We start from the raw sequence: 19,270 nt of genomic DNA on the forward strand, positions 1-19,270 counted from the left end.
TTATCCATGTTTTCTTGGGCATCTGGAAAAGCATCCTTTTTACTGAGACCAAAGCAGTAATACCTTAATGAGATCATGTCTTACTCAAGATTGCAGCCTGGTATTTGGTCTATAGTGGATTAGGTTGAATGCATGCATTCTAGTATCTCGACACTTTTTAAAAAGCACTCATTGGGGTGATTACTGCTACCAACTATCCGGTAAGACCACAGTTTCATGTAACAGGCAGTGTATTATCTGTTTATACTAATATAAATTAGCCTCCTGCCTCTACACAAGGGTGTACATTAACTCCCCAGATTAACACATAATTGGGAAAATGTGCTCCATATGGAGTTCTGAAGCTTCAGGTTTTTACATGGATCCTTTTCCAAAAGCCAGTATGAGTCTTTTAATACATCACACAGCACACAAAGAATGAATATGCAAGTGGTATGGAACAGCGTGAGAATCATGGTGCAGTCTCTGGAACTTTTCCTTGAAAAGTTCATTTCCCTGCTTGCTCATTCTTAGAGAGGAAGCATCAACTTTCTTTATCCTGATGATCTTTTCAGGATTCTTTTTCTTGATTAAAGTTAGCTTTTAAAGAAAGGTAGAACCAAACTGCTCCTGAGTGGTCCTTTTTCCTTGCATAGAAACTTACAGCCCACTCAAGAGCCTCACGTGACAGTAAAGTCATCACTTACTAGAAAGACAATGGACTGAAAGTTTTCTTTGCTAACTGAAGCCTTTTATCTTATTTGCAATATGAAGTTATGACCAACCTAGATAGCATATTGAAAAGCAGAGACATTACTTTGCCAACACAGGTCCGTCTCGTCAAGGCTATGGTTTTTCCAGTGGTTATGTATGGATGTGAGAGTTGGACTGTGAAGAAAGCTGCGCGCCGAAGAATTGATGCTTTTGAACCGTGGTATTGGAGAAGACTCTTGAGAGTCCCTTGGACTGCAAGGAGATCCAACCAGTCCATTCTTAAGGAGATCAGCCATGGGTGGTCTTTGGAAGGAATGATGCTAAAGCTGAAACTCCAGTACTTTGGCCACCTCATGCGAAGAGTTGACTCATTGGAAAAGACTCTGATGCTGGGAGGGATTGGGGGCAGGAGGAGAAGGGGACGACAGAGGATAAGATGGCTGGATGGCATCACTGACTCAATGGACGTGAGTCTCAGTGAACTCCGGGAATTGGTGATGGACAGGCAGGCCTGGCATGCTGCGATTCATGGGGTCATAAAGAGTCGGACGTGACTGAGTGAACTGAACTGAACTGAACTGAATTCATAGAGAGAAAGAAAAAAAAAGGATCCGTTTCTTGTCTGTTTGAATTACTGTTGTTAGCAAGTTTGAGAGGCCTTTAATTTCTGCAGTTAGTTTCAACCAGTTGTGCTGTAGTTTTGCAGTAGATAATCACCTCCAGAATCCACGTCAAAAATCTTATTAACGTACATGTTTTTGACTGAACACCAGGCCAAGATCAATCAAAACTGGATCTGAGGGCTTGATGCTACTGAATCTCGTTAGCTTCTGCATAGCAAAAACTCACTGTAATTTCTTCATAAGTATAATTTAGACACACACTTGGAGGAAGAAAAGCCCGAATCAGAAAAGAATCAGGATAAGAACACTCAAGGCTCTTTTTGTTTAAGATTTAGTTGTTCATAGCCTGAACTGCTTTTTCCCTCCACGCCGAATGCAATATTTAAATTCTGGTGCCAGTTTTCACATTATTTACCAGGAGGTGCACACGTCAAATGTAGCTGCTGATAGATACTTTTACTGCTTAGAATGACATCGGGTGCCAAACACTATTACTCGGGTCTTTTCAGAGCGCTTCTCATCCTATTGCTCATTCCCCACAGGGGTAGTAGAATGGTGTACCGTGTAACTGGGCACAAAACACGCAAAGAACTGACCAACTGATGCTTCCCGAGAGTCCTGAGTCTACAACCGACTTATACACAGTCCCTTAACTTTTTTTTCTTGCTCTTTTCCGTCGGTGAAGAGCAGATTCTCCGGGGGGCAATCTAACGTTCTGATAAGAGGGTTACCTCCCAGGTTAGCTCTAGCCGCGGGCGGGGCTTCTGTATACCCCCAGGACATCAAGCTGGAGCTGTCCACCTTCGCTTCACATCCTGAAAGTGGGGAGGGGCAGCCCCCGAGTCACAGGCTTGCCTGTTCAGAGTACCTTCTTACACATTCCAGTCATCCCAGTCGTGCAGTCTCAAGGCCACAGGGCCTTCGGGAAATCGCTCCGGAGAGGGGCATTAAGTATCTGTGGCTTCTACACCTCCCACGTTTCAACGCGAGCTTCCTACTAGGGGAAGCTTCCTACAGCTCTCCTCCTATGGAACACTGTTCGGTTCCGATTTACCCAACTCGGAGGCCACGGAAGCACACAGAACGCCGGCGACGACAGCACCGGCTGATTTTCCGCTCTTCCCGGTTTGTTCTTCCGCCCTCGCAGCCCTAGCCCCCGCCCCTCCGCCCTCCTCACAGGAACCAGCGCCCCGGCCGCTCCCGCGCTTCTCCCCTGCCACCCGCAGTGGCCTGCCTTTTATAGACGCCACAGCCAATGAACGCTCTCCTTTCCTTCTGCCCGCCCGCCCGGCCAATCGCCGCGCCCCTTGTGTAATCTTCGGCTCCTCGACTTCTCTCGGCTATTTTCGTTGTTGCTGGCTTTTTCAGGGGCTGCTTGCTCGCAGCCAGAGACGCTGCTTTTTTTTCCGGGTTCGGAGCCGTTCCGGATGCTTTAGGCTGCCGGATGTCTGATCTCCGGATAAGTGAGGCGTTTCTGTACATGGATTATCTGGTAGGTGCGGGACAGGGGTGGCGTGTCGCCCCTCGGACCTCAACGTGCCCGATGTCCCTCCGCCTGGAGGAACAGCCTTTTTGCTTTCTTTCTTTGGGATGGGATGCCTTTGGGGTTCTTTCTCCCGCAGCCAGCTCTGGAGCTGTGCCGGGACTCGGAGGGGTGGCAGCTGAGGCGGTGCGACCGCAGCTCCCAGGGAGTGGTGGAACTGACAGGTAAAGGTGCGGCCCGGGCCAGCGGTTCTGTGGGGCGAGGGGCGCACGGGCGCTCCCCGAGAGATGGGGCAGCGGCGGCGGGGCGTCTTTTGCCCGTGGTCGGTTCTTTGCTTCTCTGTGTACTCCTGCAGAGACTTTCTTTCCCAGGAAGCAGGAGTTTTCCCCTCTGCCTTTAGCAGAACTCCAGGTACTATTAAAGAGCCATAACCGGAATGGCTTACTAAGTGCCCGGTAGCTCCGGTCATTTGGTTGTTATTAGATCTCTAAAGCTATGACCTCGGTCGCCGCGAGGTTTTAAAAGCACATTACCATATAGTAGACGGGACTAAACTACATCGCAGCGTGGGTAGAAAGGATTGGATAGGCAGGCATTCATTGCCTCGCCGTCTCTGCCGTGGATGCTTGTCTCTTACCCGGTGCACAGATTGGACCCTGTCTGTGCTTTTTAGGCCAGGCTTGTGCTGAGAAGTTTAGGTGGGAAAAGTGTCAGCTCAGTGTTGGGGCTGAACATTACTTTAAAAATGCACTTGATTTATGTGTGTGTGTGTATAATTATGCAAAACACCGCATATTGTTCGAGAAATTATTTCCCCAGAGATGCATGTTTGTGTTCGCAGGGATCCTCATTAATGTTGGCTGTGTTCAATCCTAAACAATTACCAGGTTTACCTTTTTGTCTAGAACCCCTGTTGCAATGCAGAGTTGAAGTAAACGGTAAAGACATTGACCGTCCTGTCATCTTGTTGAACACATGCTGTTGGTTTCTGCCTGCAGATTGGCCTGGCAGAGATTTGCCAGTGCCTTCTAGGAATTACACTAATGCTGTACTAAGAAAGACTGTGAATGCGTTCATAGTCAAGAAACGCTGGACAAGGGCTGGTTTTGTGATGCTATCTTGTATTTGGGCTTATTTCCCCTAAATCTTCCTGGTTTGATGGGCTTGTGGGGAGGGGTGGTGACTGCAGTTAATACATGACCTTGTGCATTGAGGGGAGTCAAAAACTGAATTCAAATTCTGTTTTCTTCCTTTGTTGATGTCAGTAACTTCCTCTGTCTTTGTGATAGAGAGACATTCGGAGCTCACAGTGTAGCCAGTTAAGGAGGTTATCTGATTGGGGGTTCTTTAAAATGCAAAGTGCTATGTAGGGTAAAAGAGTTGTCAGATGTTTCTTAAAGACTATTTTCTGAATTAAGTAACTGATTATTTTGTAGCTTGTCTCGTAGGTTCTGTCTTGCAGTTGCCGGAATTAAAGCCAAAGTTTGTTGAGGATGGTTATGGAATTGGAAAGGGCTGCCTTACCTATACTAATGAAAGCTGATTTTGAATGCTTAGTTAAGTAGTTCCTAAAAAGGAACTTGCTATTTTATTTGCTGAGTGAGTTTTAAAGTTGCAAATTGCATTGTAAACCTGTCTTTGAGGTGCCAAACCCACTACAGCAGTTAGTGGGGGAAAACAGTTGGAAGACTCTGGTTAATTACTCAGGTTAATTTCCTGATGGGGAATGCTTGTGGTGCTCTAGATTACCTTAAAAGCAGATTCTTTCTTCCTCAGTTTCCTAAGTTGTGTGTCAAAATCAATGGGCTCCAAATTTGACATGGCTTTTTTTGTTTTACCTGCCACGCCCGCATATACCCTATGCATTCCTATTTTAAAAAAATCATTATTTTGTCACCTTAGCTATGATTTTTAAAAAATTCACAAGTGTAGTGAAACAGTCCCATAAAAATCACTTGGCTAATCATTGGTGGTGAGGAAAAAACTCTTAAAGGAAATAAGTCAGTTCTGATGAGTGTGTCAAGTATCCGCTGTGAAAAGACTTAAGGAAATCCTTAAACATTAAAGGAAAAAGCCTCTGCAGGTGGTCTTCTGTGTTTACATTTTACTTAGTTCTCAGAGAAAATGATGTTCCACACATCATTCCTCTTGCCTTTCAGATGGACTCATTTGCTTTTCCATAATTTTTATGTGGTGTTTATTAAAAACCAGTTTCTGAAAAATGAAAATCAATTTCATTGACTGGCATCATATTTTAAAAATCAGTTCCCAAGTTCTTTTACTTACCTTCCAGAGAAAATGCACTCCTTTCACTTCTAGTTTGACCCTTCAGATTTTGCTGCACTTGTGGACTTTCCATGCACTTGACAGGAATAGTGTGTATGCCGTCTTTTCTTCTCTTTTCTTTTTAATCGGTGTTTGACTTTCTTCTTATTGCTGCTGGAAGAAGAGGGAGCTGTGTGTGTATGGATTGTCCATTGTTCTTTGGGCTGGATGGCATTACTTAACCTTTTTTAATTGCAGAACATGGAAGGAAGAGAAATGAGAGAAAGAGGTGCTTTAAATAAGACTGTGAATATTAAAGCAGAGGATAAAACTCTCTGAACTTAGAGGCTACTGTTGATTTCTTAACTTGAAGGAAATGCTATGAATTAGAGGTGACAAATAAGGTGAAGCCCAGGGATAGTGCCTTTCTATTTAGGATAAGGTTTTGATTGATTTCAGTTTAGGGAACTACAATAATGGTAATTTATGTATCCTCAGTAATTACATGTATCACCCTGTACCCTATCTTTATTTGTTGAATGAATATGAGAGAGAAGAGACAGCTTTTCTCTCCAGTTTCTAAAGTAAGACAAGATAACATCTGTTTGGATTAGGTGTTTTACTCTGGGGAATGCAGAATGTATCTTTTACTCTTAACTTTAAGATTATCAAGGTATTTGTTTTCCAGTATTTAAATATAAAAATCTCAGTATTGACAGGCCATATACCCTTTTCCCATTTTAGGAATGGGTTTTAAATGCCATGTTCACACCTGTCAGGTCTGTAGGTGACGATTCTGTTGCTGTTCCAGTGGGCAGTACCAGCATCTTCCTGTTTTTCTTCTGACAGGTAGAACTAGTAAGACAGTGTGTGGAACTTTCTGAATAAGGAGAAAATAGTTCAGCTATAATGGAAAACGTGTCTACCAGGTTTTCCTGGAAGGTTGGACAAAATCAACTTCTAGATTCTTCTCGGTTTAATACTCTTTGTGTCCTGACTCATGTTGATTGGCTTGAATTTTACCTCTTCCCCGCCTCCTGCGATCAAAATAACATCAATAAAATTTGGTATGCTTTGTGTAATGCCAGGGATGATTACATGGGATGATGGAGGGAGAGTGATTTATAAACAGCATGTTGCTTTTCAGATGTAGAATGTTAATATACTGTGTTAATGTTGCTCATACTATTCTTAAGCCTCCTATAGAATGACTGTGACTGCCCAGTTTTAAAGATTGGGCTACCTTTTAAATTAGTCTCAGTATATGGAGAGATTTAATGTCATCAGCAAGCAGGAAGTTACAAGACTTCCTTGAGGATTGTTTACTACCTATAAAGAATAAAATATGTTCCTTAATCCATCTAACAAATGTTTATGGGACCCCTGCTTTGTGCATGACCCTGAAAGGCATGGAGGATGAGCCCCCGCTGGGATGGCCTTGGCTGTAGGACTGGAGGGGTGTGGGTGGCTCAGCAGGAGCCTGTGGCAGTGGACAGATACGCAGGAGGGGGAGGAGGCAGCCTGTGATGTGCGCCTTGGCTCTCTGGTAGGTTATCTCTGTGTGTTTCTTTGTTTCATTGTGAACTGAAATGCAAAGCTGGGCCTGAAAATGTGACATCTAAAAATGCGTCTTTAGCTGCTAATTATCAGATAATGATCATTTCACCTGTATGTTGGGTTTGGGATCTAATAAGGCCAGGGTTCTAGATTTCTTTTTCTGTATAGGTTGGTTAACCTGGCCTAGTTTCTTGGTCACAGGCTATACCTGTCATATAAAAATTTGTGTGTCAATAGGGAAGATCAGGTGAAAGAAGATAGATGATCAGCACAAACCCATCACTATTTGCAGAATACAAACCAAGTAATCAACCAACCAAGAACAGAAGCTCTTGGTGTATCAATGCACAGAACTCTGAGGTTCTACTAAGTTGTAAATGAGCCTATTCTAAAAGAGGAGTGAAGGCACAGTTATGACTTTATCTGATGTTCCGTGGTCTTAGAAGTGTGCTGTTTTTTAACTGTGAATGACTATGAACATTATAACTTATGTGTTCTATGTATAAAGTGATAATATAAGCCATATATTTTTAATCTTAACTGCAGCTGAATTAGTCAGTCACATAGGTGTTCTTTTATTACTAAATCATAAGATAAAAAGGGAACACAATAACTGGTTCTTTTAGCAAAAAAGTTTCAAAAATATCGAGACCGTGAGGCAGAAACTGTGATATAAGGCACTAGCTCTGGTTCTCAACTGTCTATGGTTCCAGGCTTGTAGCACGAATCCCAAGAGAGCACATATGGGGACCTGATTCATATCCTCTGGGAGCTTGCATTCTGAAGGATGCCTAAGTTGTGTTCTTGTAGGCATGCTGAGGGTGGGGGAGTTAAGCATAGGTATTATGAGGATAAAATAGTTACCGTTTATTGAGCCCATACTGTGGTGCTGGATAATGTAAATGCTTTCCACATGTAATGCATTAAACCAAGGCTGAGAGAGGTTTTGTAATTTCCCCAAGTTCACACAGCTAACAAGTAATAGAGCTGGGACTGTGGTCCCAGAACCTTCCCTTTTCACTGCCTTCCTTCCAGCTTGGTGTTAAAGCTATTGGAATGCACTTGAAGGTTTTACAGTGTATTTTATGTAATTACCATGTTACTTCTCCAGTCAAGAAACCAGGGGCCAGGACCAGGCTGGTCGCTGTTCCCCTGTGCTCAAAGACTTGTCTCTGCTAAATGACTGTTAAAAGGAAGGCTGGATAGAAAGAGAACTGTGTCGTGTCCTGAGCCTTCCACTCCGTGATCTCCTGACTCTGAGCACCTAGGTGACCTTCACCATCTAATGTTTTATCAAATAACCACACGTGGGTTTCCAGGCAACCTTGGTTCTCCGCCCCCTAGTGTCACTTCAAGGACACCTTCAGAGTCACAAGCCCCAGTCGTCTTTTTGAAGAGGTCCCTGAGACTCAGGATCTATTTGGCAGTTTAATTGAAATCTTCTGTGCTCCTTAAACAAGTGCTGCCTGTAAAGTGGGGCTTTGCCTAGCAGACACTAGGCCCAAGTGGCCTTTTGCTTATGAATTTCTGTTGGGCAGAGTCTCCTGATGCTAAAGGGTTTGCTTTCGAGGAAGAAAAGATTTTCAGAGAAAGTTTGGTAACTGCATTTTGGTTAACAAATGCTGATAGTTCTCACAAATTGAGTTAAAAATGGGCTTTTATTTTGGAGCCTGTGGCCTCCTTACTTATGCTGTGGCTCTTCCCCTGGCATCTCCCCAAATGCTTCTGGTGTTTGGTTGAATCTAAGAAACCCAGTTCTTGTTGACCCTCGTTTCTGAGTATCAGCAAAGTGAACACTTGCTTCTGGCAGGGCTGGCTTCATGGGCATGTGGCTCAGAAGGGCCCCCATGTGTGGCTGAATGCTCTGTGGTTGCCATCTTAAAACTCTTAATTTGGGGTGCTTTGCAGATGTTTTCATTATCTGAATCTGTAACTTGTATCAGTGTAGGGTCCCTGACTATCTTTTTTTTTTTTTTTTTCCCCCTGACTATCTTGATTATCCTTTTATCACTGGAATTGAGTCTCATACAGGGTGAATACGGAACTATACATCATGTACTGTGCAGAGTGTTTTTACCTGCATTACCCAATTTAATCCTTCCAGCAGTCCTGTTGACTAGATACTGCTGACTGACAGACATACTGACTTAGAATAAGAGGAAACTTAAGGCTCTGTGAGGTGGAGTAATGGCTGGGATCACATAACCGAGTGTCAGGGCTAGGGTACCAGCTAGCTTGGGGATTCCAAGCCCATGAATGTAAGCATTATTCAGTACTGCTGTAACTGGTAATAATTAACAGCTAAGAGGATGAGTGAGAGGGGCCATGATTCAGACACAGGACTGGAAATTGAGAGGTTACTTAATTGCTGCCATCACCTGTGAGAAGCCCCCTGGGAACTCAGTGACAGCTGTGCCGCAGTTGAGGAAGTACACGTGTCTATACCTTAAGGTGAGAGACTTCGCTCACCTTTTGCAGCCTCCCGCCGTACCCTGGTGCATAAGCATGCCCTGCACTTTGGTTCACAGCCAGATGCACATGATTTTTCAGGAGCATTTCATTTATCAGGCCCCTTTGTACCCAGATTTGTTGGGAATGGTTCTGACTTCTGGATTGCTTCTCTCCGGGTCAAGGACTTCGACCCTAGCAATTGTGGCCATGTCTCCCCCAGAGGGATTCTCGAGAGTTCTTTTTTCACCGAAAGAGAGCAGCTTCTCCAGGCTCTCTGGTGGAGCAGTTGACAGTCTGGAGCCATCCCAGGACCATTGGTTGAGGTGCAGAAGGCCTGCACTTGTTCCTTGATCAGTCTGTACATGGAGTCAGGAGCTAAAGCAAAATACGATTCTTTTACAGTTTTATCTTTAATAAATGCAAATGTTCCAAAAAGTACAGAAAATGAGAACGTACTTCTGTGTATCTACCCCCCTGATTAAAGCTGTTAGTATTTTGCCATTTTAACTTCAAAATGCTGGTTGCTTTTTAAAAAAAGAAACTTTAAGGTGAAAGCCTTCTGCTCTCCCATGCTTTCTTCATCCTTCTCCATGGTGACAACTACCCCAAAGCAAGTGGGCACTGTTCTCATGTGTGGGTTTTTTGTTGTTGTTGTTGCATTTTTATTATATTTGCATATATGTGTAAATAATATGGTATTCTTTGTGGTTAATAATTTTAACAAAATTGTAACATATCACCCTTATTGTCTTGAAACTTGTTTTATTTCTGTAATGTTTTTAAGATTAATAAATATTCCTGTTTGTATTAATAGATATTTATTTTACATTTCTAGTTTAGATATTACCATTTCTGCCTTTATATGTAGAGATCTTATTTGGATTTTATGGGAAGCTCAAAGAAAAGGTGTTGGTTTTGAGGCATAATTGTGTGTGTTTACTTGTTTTTAGTACCACACAATGAGTCGTATAAATTGTTTAATGAAATTTTATTATGTGCATTTCAGTGAATCATAATTTTATTAACTTATCACCTTATCACTGATTATTCTAAGTTTCAATTTTTTTAGTGTTGGTATTTGTTATAAATAATGCTGCAATGGACATTCCTTATAAGCTCTTGGATATTTTATGATAGTGTATTATAAGGAGCAGTAGTCCTATGGTTTCAAAAAGCGATTTTGATGCCAAGTAAGTTTGGAAACTAGGTCAAACAGAATCAAACAGGTTTCTTTACTGTATAATCATTAATATGCAAATATTCACAGTGCATCTCAAAAAGGGAGATTATTACTGGCAGTGTTTCTAATCCTTTGGGATATTTTTATGACCAAGTTCGAGTAGATTTTATGTAGAATCAAAAGGTATCTACATTTTAAAGCTTTGGCTTATTGATTAAATAAGGTAATAAACCATGCATGGATATAATCAGCTACTGTTTGTTAAATCAAAGTTATGTAATAGTCAAATGGTGATAATGATGATGATTGATTGAGAATTTACTCTGTCCTAGGTTCTGTGTGCATGCGTGCTCAGTCACCAAGTCATATCCAACTTTTTGTGACTCCGTGGACTCTAGTCCACCAGGCTCCTCTGTCCATGGGATTTCCCAGGCAAGAATACTGGACTGGGTTGCTGTTTTTTCTCCATGGGATCTTCCTGCCATGTCTCCTGCATTGGCAAGCGGGTTCTTTACCACTGCACCACCAGGGAAGTCCCCTAGATCCTGTGGGATCTAACCCAGGTCTCCCGCATTGCAGGTGGATTCTTTACCAGCTGAGCCCCCAGGGAAGACCAAGAATATTGGAGTGGGTAGCCTATCCCTTCTCTAGCAGATCTTCCTGACCCAGGAGTCAAACTGGGGTCTCCTGCATTGCAGGCATGTTCTTTACCGGCTGAGCTACCAGAGAATCCCCTAGATCCTGCAGAGTGCTTAATGTGCATTCGCCGTTTGTTTGGTCCTTTCAGTGACCCTCTGAGGTGCTGGAATTTGGGTTTTTGTTTTATGGTTGAGGAAACTGAGGGTCAGGAGTAACTCCAGCTGTCTCAGTTGTTATGAGGGTTGGCAACACATCTGTAATCTTACTGTATGTGTTTTCATTATTGTGATAGAGAAGAAAAGTTTGAAACCCTGTATTTGATTTCCTAGAAAGTCCACCTATTGCCTGCATGATATAAGCTGTTTTCCAAATGTCAGTCCATAGCAGAAAGGAAAAGTCAAGAATGTTATAAAGTCATCATATGTTTAATTTATAGACTTAAAAATATGAGGTTATATCTTTCCAACTTTTTGTGGATGTTAGAATATGCTGTCTATTCTCATGATAATGAACAACAGTATCTCTTTGTCTGTCTCAGTGTTATTACCTGTCAGAATAAAAGGATGTGAATCCTTAAACATCCTCAAGTTTGTATGTATGAATTAATATTTAGAATGTACTTACTTCTAAAACCCAAATGCTGAGAACCTGGTCTAAGACATATTAATTCGAACCACAATTCCTCATTTGAAAGATTCAGATAGCATCCAAACCTCTTTGATGACTATTGATTATGTTTTTTTTTAGTGCTAAAGTGCTTTTTTAAAAAAATTGCTTTATAATTTCTATACGGATTGGTATGAGTCCATATAATGGCATCAACAGAAGTGGGGAGCAAGTGTAGATACAAGTGAGTCTTTCTCCTCCTGTATGTCCTTGAACTTGATTCCGCAATCCTCCCCTTCCCTGCCACCACCCCCCCCCCAACCCTGCTTCAGTGACACTGTGAGGATTTTTTTACTCTCCAAAAATGGCAGAGTACAATTTTTGTGAAATAATGTAACTAAACATTATGTAGGAACACATTCTTGTACATTTTAAGAGCTGGGCACAAAAGATTTGTTTTTGACCTTGGGTAAAGTATGTTTTTTTATTTTTTGGTCTGTTCTGCAAATTACTTATATTGGGACTTCTAGTCCCCAGAAGAATGTTAAAGTTAATTTTTACTATCACTTAAATTTTATTTCCTTTTTCTTGTTCTGATTCAGGTATTTTTTTAAGATAGTAATTATGACTAGTAAATGAGAATCTTATTTACAAAAAAACTTTCACAAAGGACTTTTTTGAGGGTTGAATGAGACTGTATATACTGGACTTTTTGAATATAAGCTGTTACATAAAATGAATGTTCACTTATGTTTTTATAATCACATTTTTTAGTCACCAAATTATCTTTTTAATTGAAGTGTAATTTACACACAGTAACATGTACAGTCTTAAAGGTACAGCTAGATGAGTTTATGGGTTTCCCCGGTGGCTCAGTAGTAAAGAATCTGTCTGCCAATGCAAGAGATGCAGGTTCCATCCCTGGGTCAGGAAGATCCCCAGAAAAGGAAATGGCAACCCACTTGAGTATTCTTGCCTGGGAAATCCCAGGGACAGAGGAACCTGGCAGGCTACAGTCCATGTGGTTACAAAGAGTCAGACCAACTTAGTGAGTAAACAGTAGTAATGAAGATGACTTTATATGTACCTGTGTCTTGTAACCACCCCCAGGTGGATATGTAACACCCAGAAGGCTCTCTAGGGTATCCTGCCTAGGTGTTCGTTCCTAGGCAGTATTGACATAGATTGGTTTTACCTGATTTTGAACTTCATATAAATGGAATCACAGCTAGGTGTTCTTTTGTGTGTAATTTCTTTTACTCAGTATGCCTGTGTAATCCATCCATGTTGCATAAATCAGTTCTTTTCTGATTGCAAATTAGTATTGTATGAATATTATTACTAAACTATTCATTCTATTGTTGATGGCCATTTAGATTGTTTCCAGTTTTGGGGATATTTGGAATAAAGCTGCTACAAACAGTCTTGTTATGGTTTTGGGGGAAGTAACGCATTTTTGTTGGGTAAAGTAGAATGTCAGGTTCATGGGGCATGCATATGTTTAGGTTTATTAAATACTGCCAAACATTTTCCAAAGTAGTTTTACCACTTAGACTTATACCAGTAGTGTAAAAGGTCCAGTTATTTCGTATCCTCACCAATAGTCTTTACTTTGTCAGTCATTAATTTATTTTGATGTGTGTGTACCCCAAAGAAGTTTAAAGTTGCCCAGAGCTACTTCCATATATTCAGGCATGAGAACAATATAATATAGGAGGATCATAAGGCAGATTTTTTTTTTAATTTGAAGAAATTAGTTGGCCATATTCTTCGGTTGTGTGGTTTCACTTGAAAATCCTGTCTTGCTGAAGAGGTACTGTGGAGGTCAGTTGACCTGGTGGTATTCCTGCTTTACAGGGAACTCAATGTATGGTTTGGGCAAACCAGTCAATGTCACTGCCTTCAATTTCTTCATCTATAAAAAGGTGGGATCAATTAGATATCTAAAGTGTTTCTCTTATTTCAAAGTTTTCCTCAATCATCTTGTTTCCTTCTTGGAATAGCTGTCTGTTTTTCCATTCTTTCTAATTCTTTAAGTGAGTGATCATAAATTTGCCTTTACATAATTATCATTTATTCAAGCAGCTCTAATTTTTTATAAGCCTTTTGTATTCTGGTGCTGTCCCGGGCACTAGGGATATACAAGTGAATAAGACATTGGCTTGCCCTCAAAGAACTCATACTCTTGTAGAGATGAAAACTAAGCAATTATGTTTTGGAATGGCATATTCTACTCAGAGGGAAATACAGGTTACTAATAGAGTATATGAAAGGGAGTCTTAACCTGGACTTGAGGGCCAAAGCGAGCTTTTCAGAGGAGTCATTTTTAATCTGCAACATTGAAGTTGAGGAGTGTTGGCCCAGTAACAGGCAGGGCCAGGGCCAGGCAGAAGGGACAGCATCCCTGCAAGGACTTGGGGGTGAGTAACCCCATTGCTTTAAGGAACTCCCAGGGCTTGGTGTGGCTGGAGTAGAGTCAGGAACAGCTGGGTACACTTTGCTGCAGAGTCCACCTAGGGTCACATCGTGGGAACCTTTAAAGTTTGCCTAGGGTGACATGGTCAGGTCAGTCTTCAGTGTGGACAAGCGCTGGAAAGGGCAGCGGATGGGAAGCAGAAGCCCAGTTTGGAAGATGCTATCCTGATTCAGGAGTGAGATAATGGTGTTCACAGCCAGATGGAGGCAGGAAGGATGCAGAAAAGTAGATGGATTTAGGTAACATCTGTGAATTGCCAAGATTTTGTAACTGACTGTAGAAGATGAGAACAAAGGAGATTTTAGGGATAATTTTCAGGTTTTTGATTTGAGCATTGTTCTGGTTATCTGTTACTGAGTAACAAACCACCTTAAAATAGTGGCTTAATAACAGTCATTTTTTAAACTCATGAATCTGGAGTTGAATTGGGTTCAATTAGGCTCTTCTTGCTCAGGATTCCTTATTAAGTTACCATCGGATGGTGGCTGGGAGCATCTCAAGACTTCTTAGAATGCTGGTCTGGCAACATGCAAATCTGGGGGATTGGAAAGTGTGGACTCCTGGGGCATCTCTCTTCGGGTATCTTTCTACATGAGGCCTCAGGGAGCTGCACTGCTTACATCCAGGTTGAAGGCTCACAGAGTACATGTATCAGGAGAAACTGGTGGAAGCTACTGTCTTTCTAACCTGGTCTCAGCAGTCGTGCAGCATCACTTATATGGCACTTGTTCATCAAAGCAGTCACAAGGGCAGGAGACAGGCACCACCTCTTGGTGGCAGGAAGTCAAAGGATTTATGGGCATGTTTTAGAACCACCATAGACATCATGGGGGCAAAACAGGTCATGTACTGTGGTAGGTGACACTTGAAGGAATAGCACATGGAGAGGCAAGTGAAGGCTTTGAGGTCAGAGTTTGCACGGCTTGTGGGAAGTCCAAATTGAGATTCAGTGTAAGAATCGGAATTATGTGGGAGCTTACAGGTGAGCTTTGGATGAGTTAAAAGCAGTATGTAACATTATTGTTACTTGCTGTGTGTGTGTGTGTGTGCACGCTCAGTCATGTCCAACTCTCTGCAACCCCATGAGTTGTGTAGCCCACCAGACTCCTCTGTCCATGCGATTTTCCAGGCAAAAATACTGGAGTGGGTTGCCATTTCATACTCCAGGGGATCTTCCTGACCCAGGGATCAAACCTGCATCTCTTGTGTCTCCCGTATAGGCAGGCAGATTTTTTACCACTAGCACCAACTGGAAAGCCATATATATGTGTGTGTAACTATATTATTAAATTATCATTGTAAGGCACAGTGCTAAGTATTTTTCATGCATGATTTATTGCCTTTATCTTTTTAGAAATTAGAAACTGAGACTTAGAGAAATTATGTCACGCCTGCAATGTGATGGAGCCAGAATATGAACCCAGGTCTTACTAATGTCTGACCTCACATCCTTAACCGTTTAGATGGTAACTGAAGCCGTGGGCACGTCTGAGCTCACGCAGGGAGGGTTGTGCTCAGTATGGAAGGGAGAACCCGAGGAAGTCTAGTGTCTATCTCAGGGCCGGTACATAGGAGGCACATGGTTTTCGTGGGATCAGCAAAAGGAAGGGAATCTTGGGAGAGAAAGAGAGCAGCAAGGTTGGGAGAAAACCTGCAGAGTGTCACATCTCACAGGTTGAGAAGGGAGACTTTCCAGGAGAAGGAAGTAGCCAATTGTGTTTCCCGTGGCCCAGAGATCATGGAAGAAGATGGCTGCATGGTGACCTTGGCCAGAGGCTCTCAGAGGCCCAGTGGGAAGTGAGGAAATGACACCGCTGTAGTCAAGGCTGTCCAGAAATTTCACCGTGGATGAGAAGGAGGCAAGGGCTGGAAGTGGAAGGCGACTAGGGACATTGAGGGACTGCTTTCCTTTCTAAAGGGGGCTGAACTTGAGATGGTTAAATGCCGATGAAGTGGAACGTGAGGTCGTCTTGCTGAGTGTGACTGGAATATGGTTGCCTATGGGTTGGAGCTGAAGTAGCTGCAATGAAAGACCAGGGCAGTGATGCCCAGGACACAGATGCATTGGTTGTGGTGTGGAGACCATGACCCAACAATGACAAAAATCTGATGTCTATGGTACTTTTGTTTTTTTCTTTTCCAGACTTTGTCTGGAAAGGAAGATTTCAAGGAGGTGGACAGTTAGATTGATAAAAGTTGGGCTTTTTCCAGGGTGAGTTACTGGGTGGATAATGGAATAGAGGAAATTTAGGACATGGGCAAGAGGTTGGTGGAAGTGATAGACCACTGTGAGCTCCGAGTTAGTGGAAAGGAAGGAAGGGTGAGTAGAGGATGTGAGGACGGGTAGTGCTGATGGGACTGAACTATAGGTGTTATTTGGAATAACTGTTCACAAAACTGAGAGAGAAAACTCATTGTGGGAGACAGTAGGGTATATGAATTTAAGATTGCAGACATAGAGTAGTTTTTGGAGAGAAGGCTCCAATGTGTGACTGGTTGGCCTTGGGAAAGATGGGGAGCTTAGGAAGCAGAAGAGGAAATGTACCCAGGGTGCTGGGTAGCACGCTCTTGTGATTGACAAAGTCGATAGGACTTGGGCTGGAGCAAGAGGCTGAGGCAGACTCAGAAATCCTTGGTGAAAGAGGGGAAGGTTGGCCGCCTTGACAAGGAAAGGCGGACAGCATTAGATGTTAGAGCTCATTGCCCTGAGTCTTGAAAGGAGTAGGGGAGAAGGAGGGCTCTGGACATCCTCCAGGGTGACCTCCAGGGACTGAGTTAGGCCATAGGGGGCACTTAGGAAGCCTTTGTGGGTGTAGAGGAGTTCAGCTTTGAACCCAGGAAGCCCTCCCTTTTAACCAATACTGCGTAATTAATGCACATTAACTACCCCACCATCCCAACTTCTACCACTGCCCCCGGAACCACCCCCTGTACCAACACCACTATGTCAAGAGGGCTCTGTGGAGAGGCTGGAGAGGGACTGGACTTGTGAGAGGTTGGATTGCTGAGAGGAGGCACAGAGCCTCCACAGAGTGTGGGATAAGAATAACTGTAACATGGAAGATGGTGGAATTGGGTGGATGTTTTCCCGGAATAATTTGATGTAGCAGCTCCCTGGTCAGGCAGATGGGAGAAAGTGGGCTTAAGTTGGTTGTGCTGCAAGGAGGGGGTCCTTGTTCAGTTCAGTTGAGTCGCTCAGTCATGTCCGACTCTTTGCGACCCCATGAATCGCAGCACGCCAGGCCTCCCTGTGTTCAGATGCACATATATCTCAGTTACTTGATTCCTGAGGCCCTCAGGCTACTCTTCTGCTAAGAGCAGTAGTGCTTCCAAAGGAGTCTTGGTCCCTTTGGACCAAGGGACAGGGCAATTTTAAGGGGGTCTGTCAGCATCTGACTCTCTCTCACGGGCTGTGTCTCCTAGGAGGTGGCGTGCAGTTTAGGTCCTTCCAACCTTCCCGTACCAGACTCCCAAGGCAGAGCACTGGGGGTCAAATGTGCTGAGTCCAGAAACTGAGGATGGCCCAGATCTTTCCAGTAGACCAAAAGCTGGTCAGTCTCAGGCAGCTTCTTGGTTTTGTGAAGGCAACTTGCTCAGGGCTGGTTTGTCAGAGCAGCTTCCTGTCCAGACAATCATGTAGTAATCTGGATGAATTGTTAGTAAAGCTGCGAAGACTGTGTGAGCCTGGCTTCTGTCTGAAGTGACCACAGAGTGTAGTGCTGCACACATAACTTCTGGTTGGAAAGTTCATCTTTTCCCTCTCACTCTACTCTAAGTCTTCTTATTTGCAGTCTTCCACTGACACGCCTGAATTGAGGCTCCCTCCAGGGCTGCTCCGGTAAGCTCACTGGACACTGACTACACAGAGGTGCCCGACCAAGGGGGCAAGCATGCCTGCGATCCAGCCCCCAGCCAGCTCACCAAGGTCCCCACTGCACACTGGCAGAGAGGTGCTGATGCGCTAGCTACAGCCTTGCATTGGTTCTCTGATACTGGACCGAACACAGTGTGTCACAGTGCAGGGCTGGACTGTGGGCTTCTTTGTGTCCCCAGAGCCCGACATGGGTACACAAGACAGCTACTAAGTCAGAGGTTGGGCTGAGAGGCTGCACAGAGTAATATTTATGGGCACTGACCTTGGAGTCAGACCCCCTGCATTTGCATTCTAACTCTGTCACTTACCTGCTGTGTGGCCTCTGTGCCTCAGTTTTCTCATATACGAAATGGGCATAATACTACCTACCACTCAGAGTTGAGTTGAAATCCATTAATATGAAAGCATTCAGTAGAGAGCCTAGTACCATGAGCATGATAAATATTTGCTGTTACTGGAACTTTCTACATAAAACAAGAACTTAAGATACTATTGTCACCAAAAAGACCCCATTTTGATTCTATTCCTTTTTCTAATACCAGCTTTTCAAAAATCTTTCTGCCCCTACCTAATAAACATAGTGCAGAGTAACTAGGTTAAAAATACTGCAGCTGCTGATTCTTTGTTGGTTCTGTGCACTGGAGCATGTTTAGCCGCATCTCTGGCCTCTGTGCCCTTGTTGCTGGCAACACCCAACCTCTCCCCCACCCCAGCCATGATATCAGAATGTCTCCAGATATTGTCAGTGTTCCCAGGGGGCAAAAAACCAATTTAAGAACCTCCAAACCAGACTATTTAGTTTCTCATAACTCAGTATCAGATTTCCAGAAGGAGAGAATCTGGTTGGCTCAGCTTGGCTCTGGGTCCAGTTCGATCCAATTAACTATAGCCAGGGCTTCAGGTCACATGGCAGAATCTGGCTGCCAGGAGGAGGGGGTGCATCCTACTCCCAGATAAGAGGGATGGAGAGATATTTTAGGAAGGTCTTTCCACTTCCTTAACTCCAGCGGGCTGTTCTGGTCTGACTCTCTCTATTGTATTTGCAGGAGGTTTAGGGGGGAAAAAATATTGCAGCTGCTTATTGATAGGTTGAGTAGCAGCTGTTTCTCATTTGTAGGGGTGAAAGGTCCTGGCATGGCAGAGGGTGGCCCAAGTCCTGCCACAGGCTGGTTCTGCTGTTACATGAGTGTGGCCAAATGCGGCAACTCACTTTAAGGGGGCAAGTTTTCTGAGGTCCTACTGTAGACTGCACTGTTGCTTGGAACTCTCAACTTTGCTTTTGTCTCAAACAGGTTGAGAGTCAAATTTCTGCTTTTGAGAACTTTTCTTCCCTTAGAGTGTTTCCTGAGAGGCAGCATGTTATAGACAGCAGAGCCTTGGCCTGATTTATTGGATAATGTTTTCATTTTGAATGTTTCCTGAA

At 43.3% G+C, this 19,270-nt stretch overlaps 1 protein-coding gene across 1 annotated transcript in view; it reads left to right on the top strand.

The window, feature by feature from the left end:
• The first annotated feature begins 2,648 nt into the window (after positions 1 to 2,648).
• The window catches only part of ARL15 (ARF like GTPase 15), a 461,597-nt gene continuing 444,975 nt past the window's right edge, over positions 2,649 to 19,270 (top strand). Inside the window, exon 1 of the mRNA XM_070774953.1 lies at positions 2,649 to 2,808. Within this exon, the coding sequence (XP_070631054.1) occupies positions 2,761 to 2,808 (48 nt within the window). The 5' untranslated portion in view covers positions 2,649 to 2,760. The remainder of the gene's footprint in view (positions 2,809 to 19,270) is intronic.

This window comes from Bos indicus, chromosome 20 (assembly GCF_029378745.1).
Source record: "Bos indicus isolate NIAB-ARS_2022 breed Sahiwal x Tharparkar chromosome 20, NIAB-ARS_B.indTharparkar_mat_pri_1.0, whole genome shotgun sequence".
Classification (NCBI taxonomy): Eukaryota; Metazoa; Chordata; class Mammalia; order Artiodactyla; family Bovidae; genus Bos; species Bos indicus.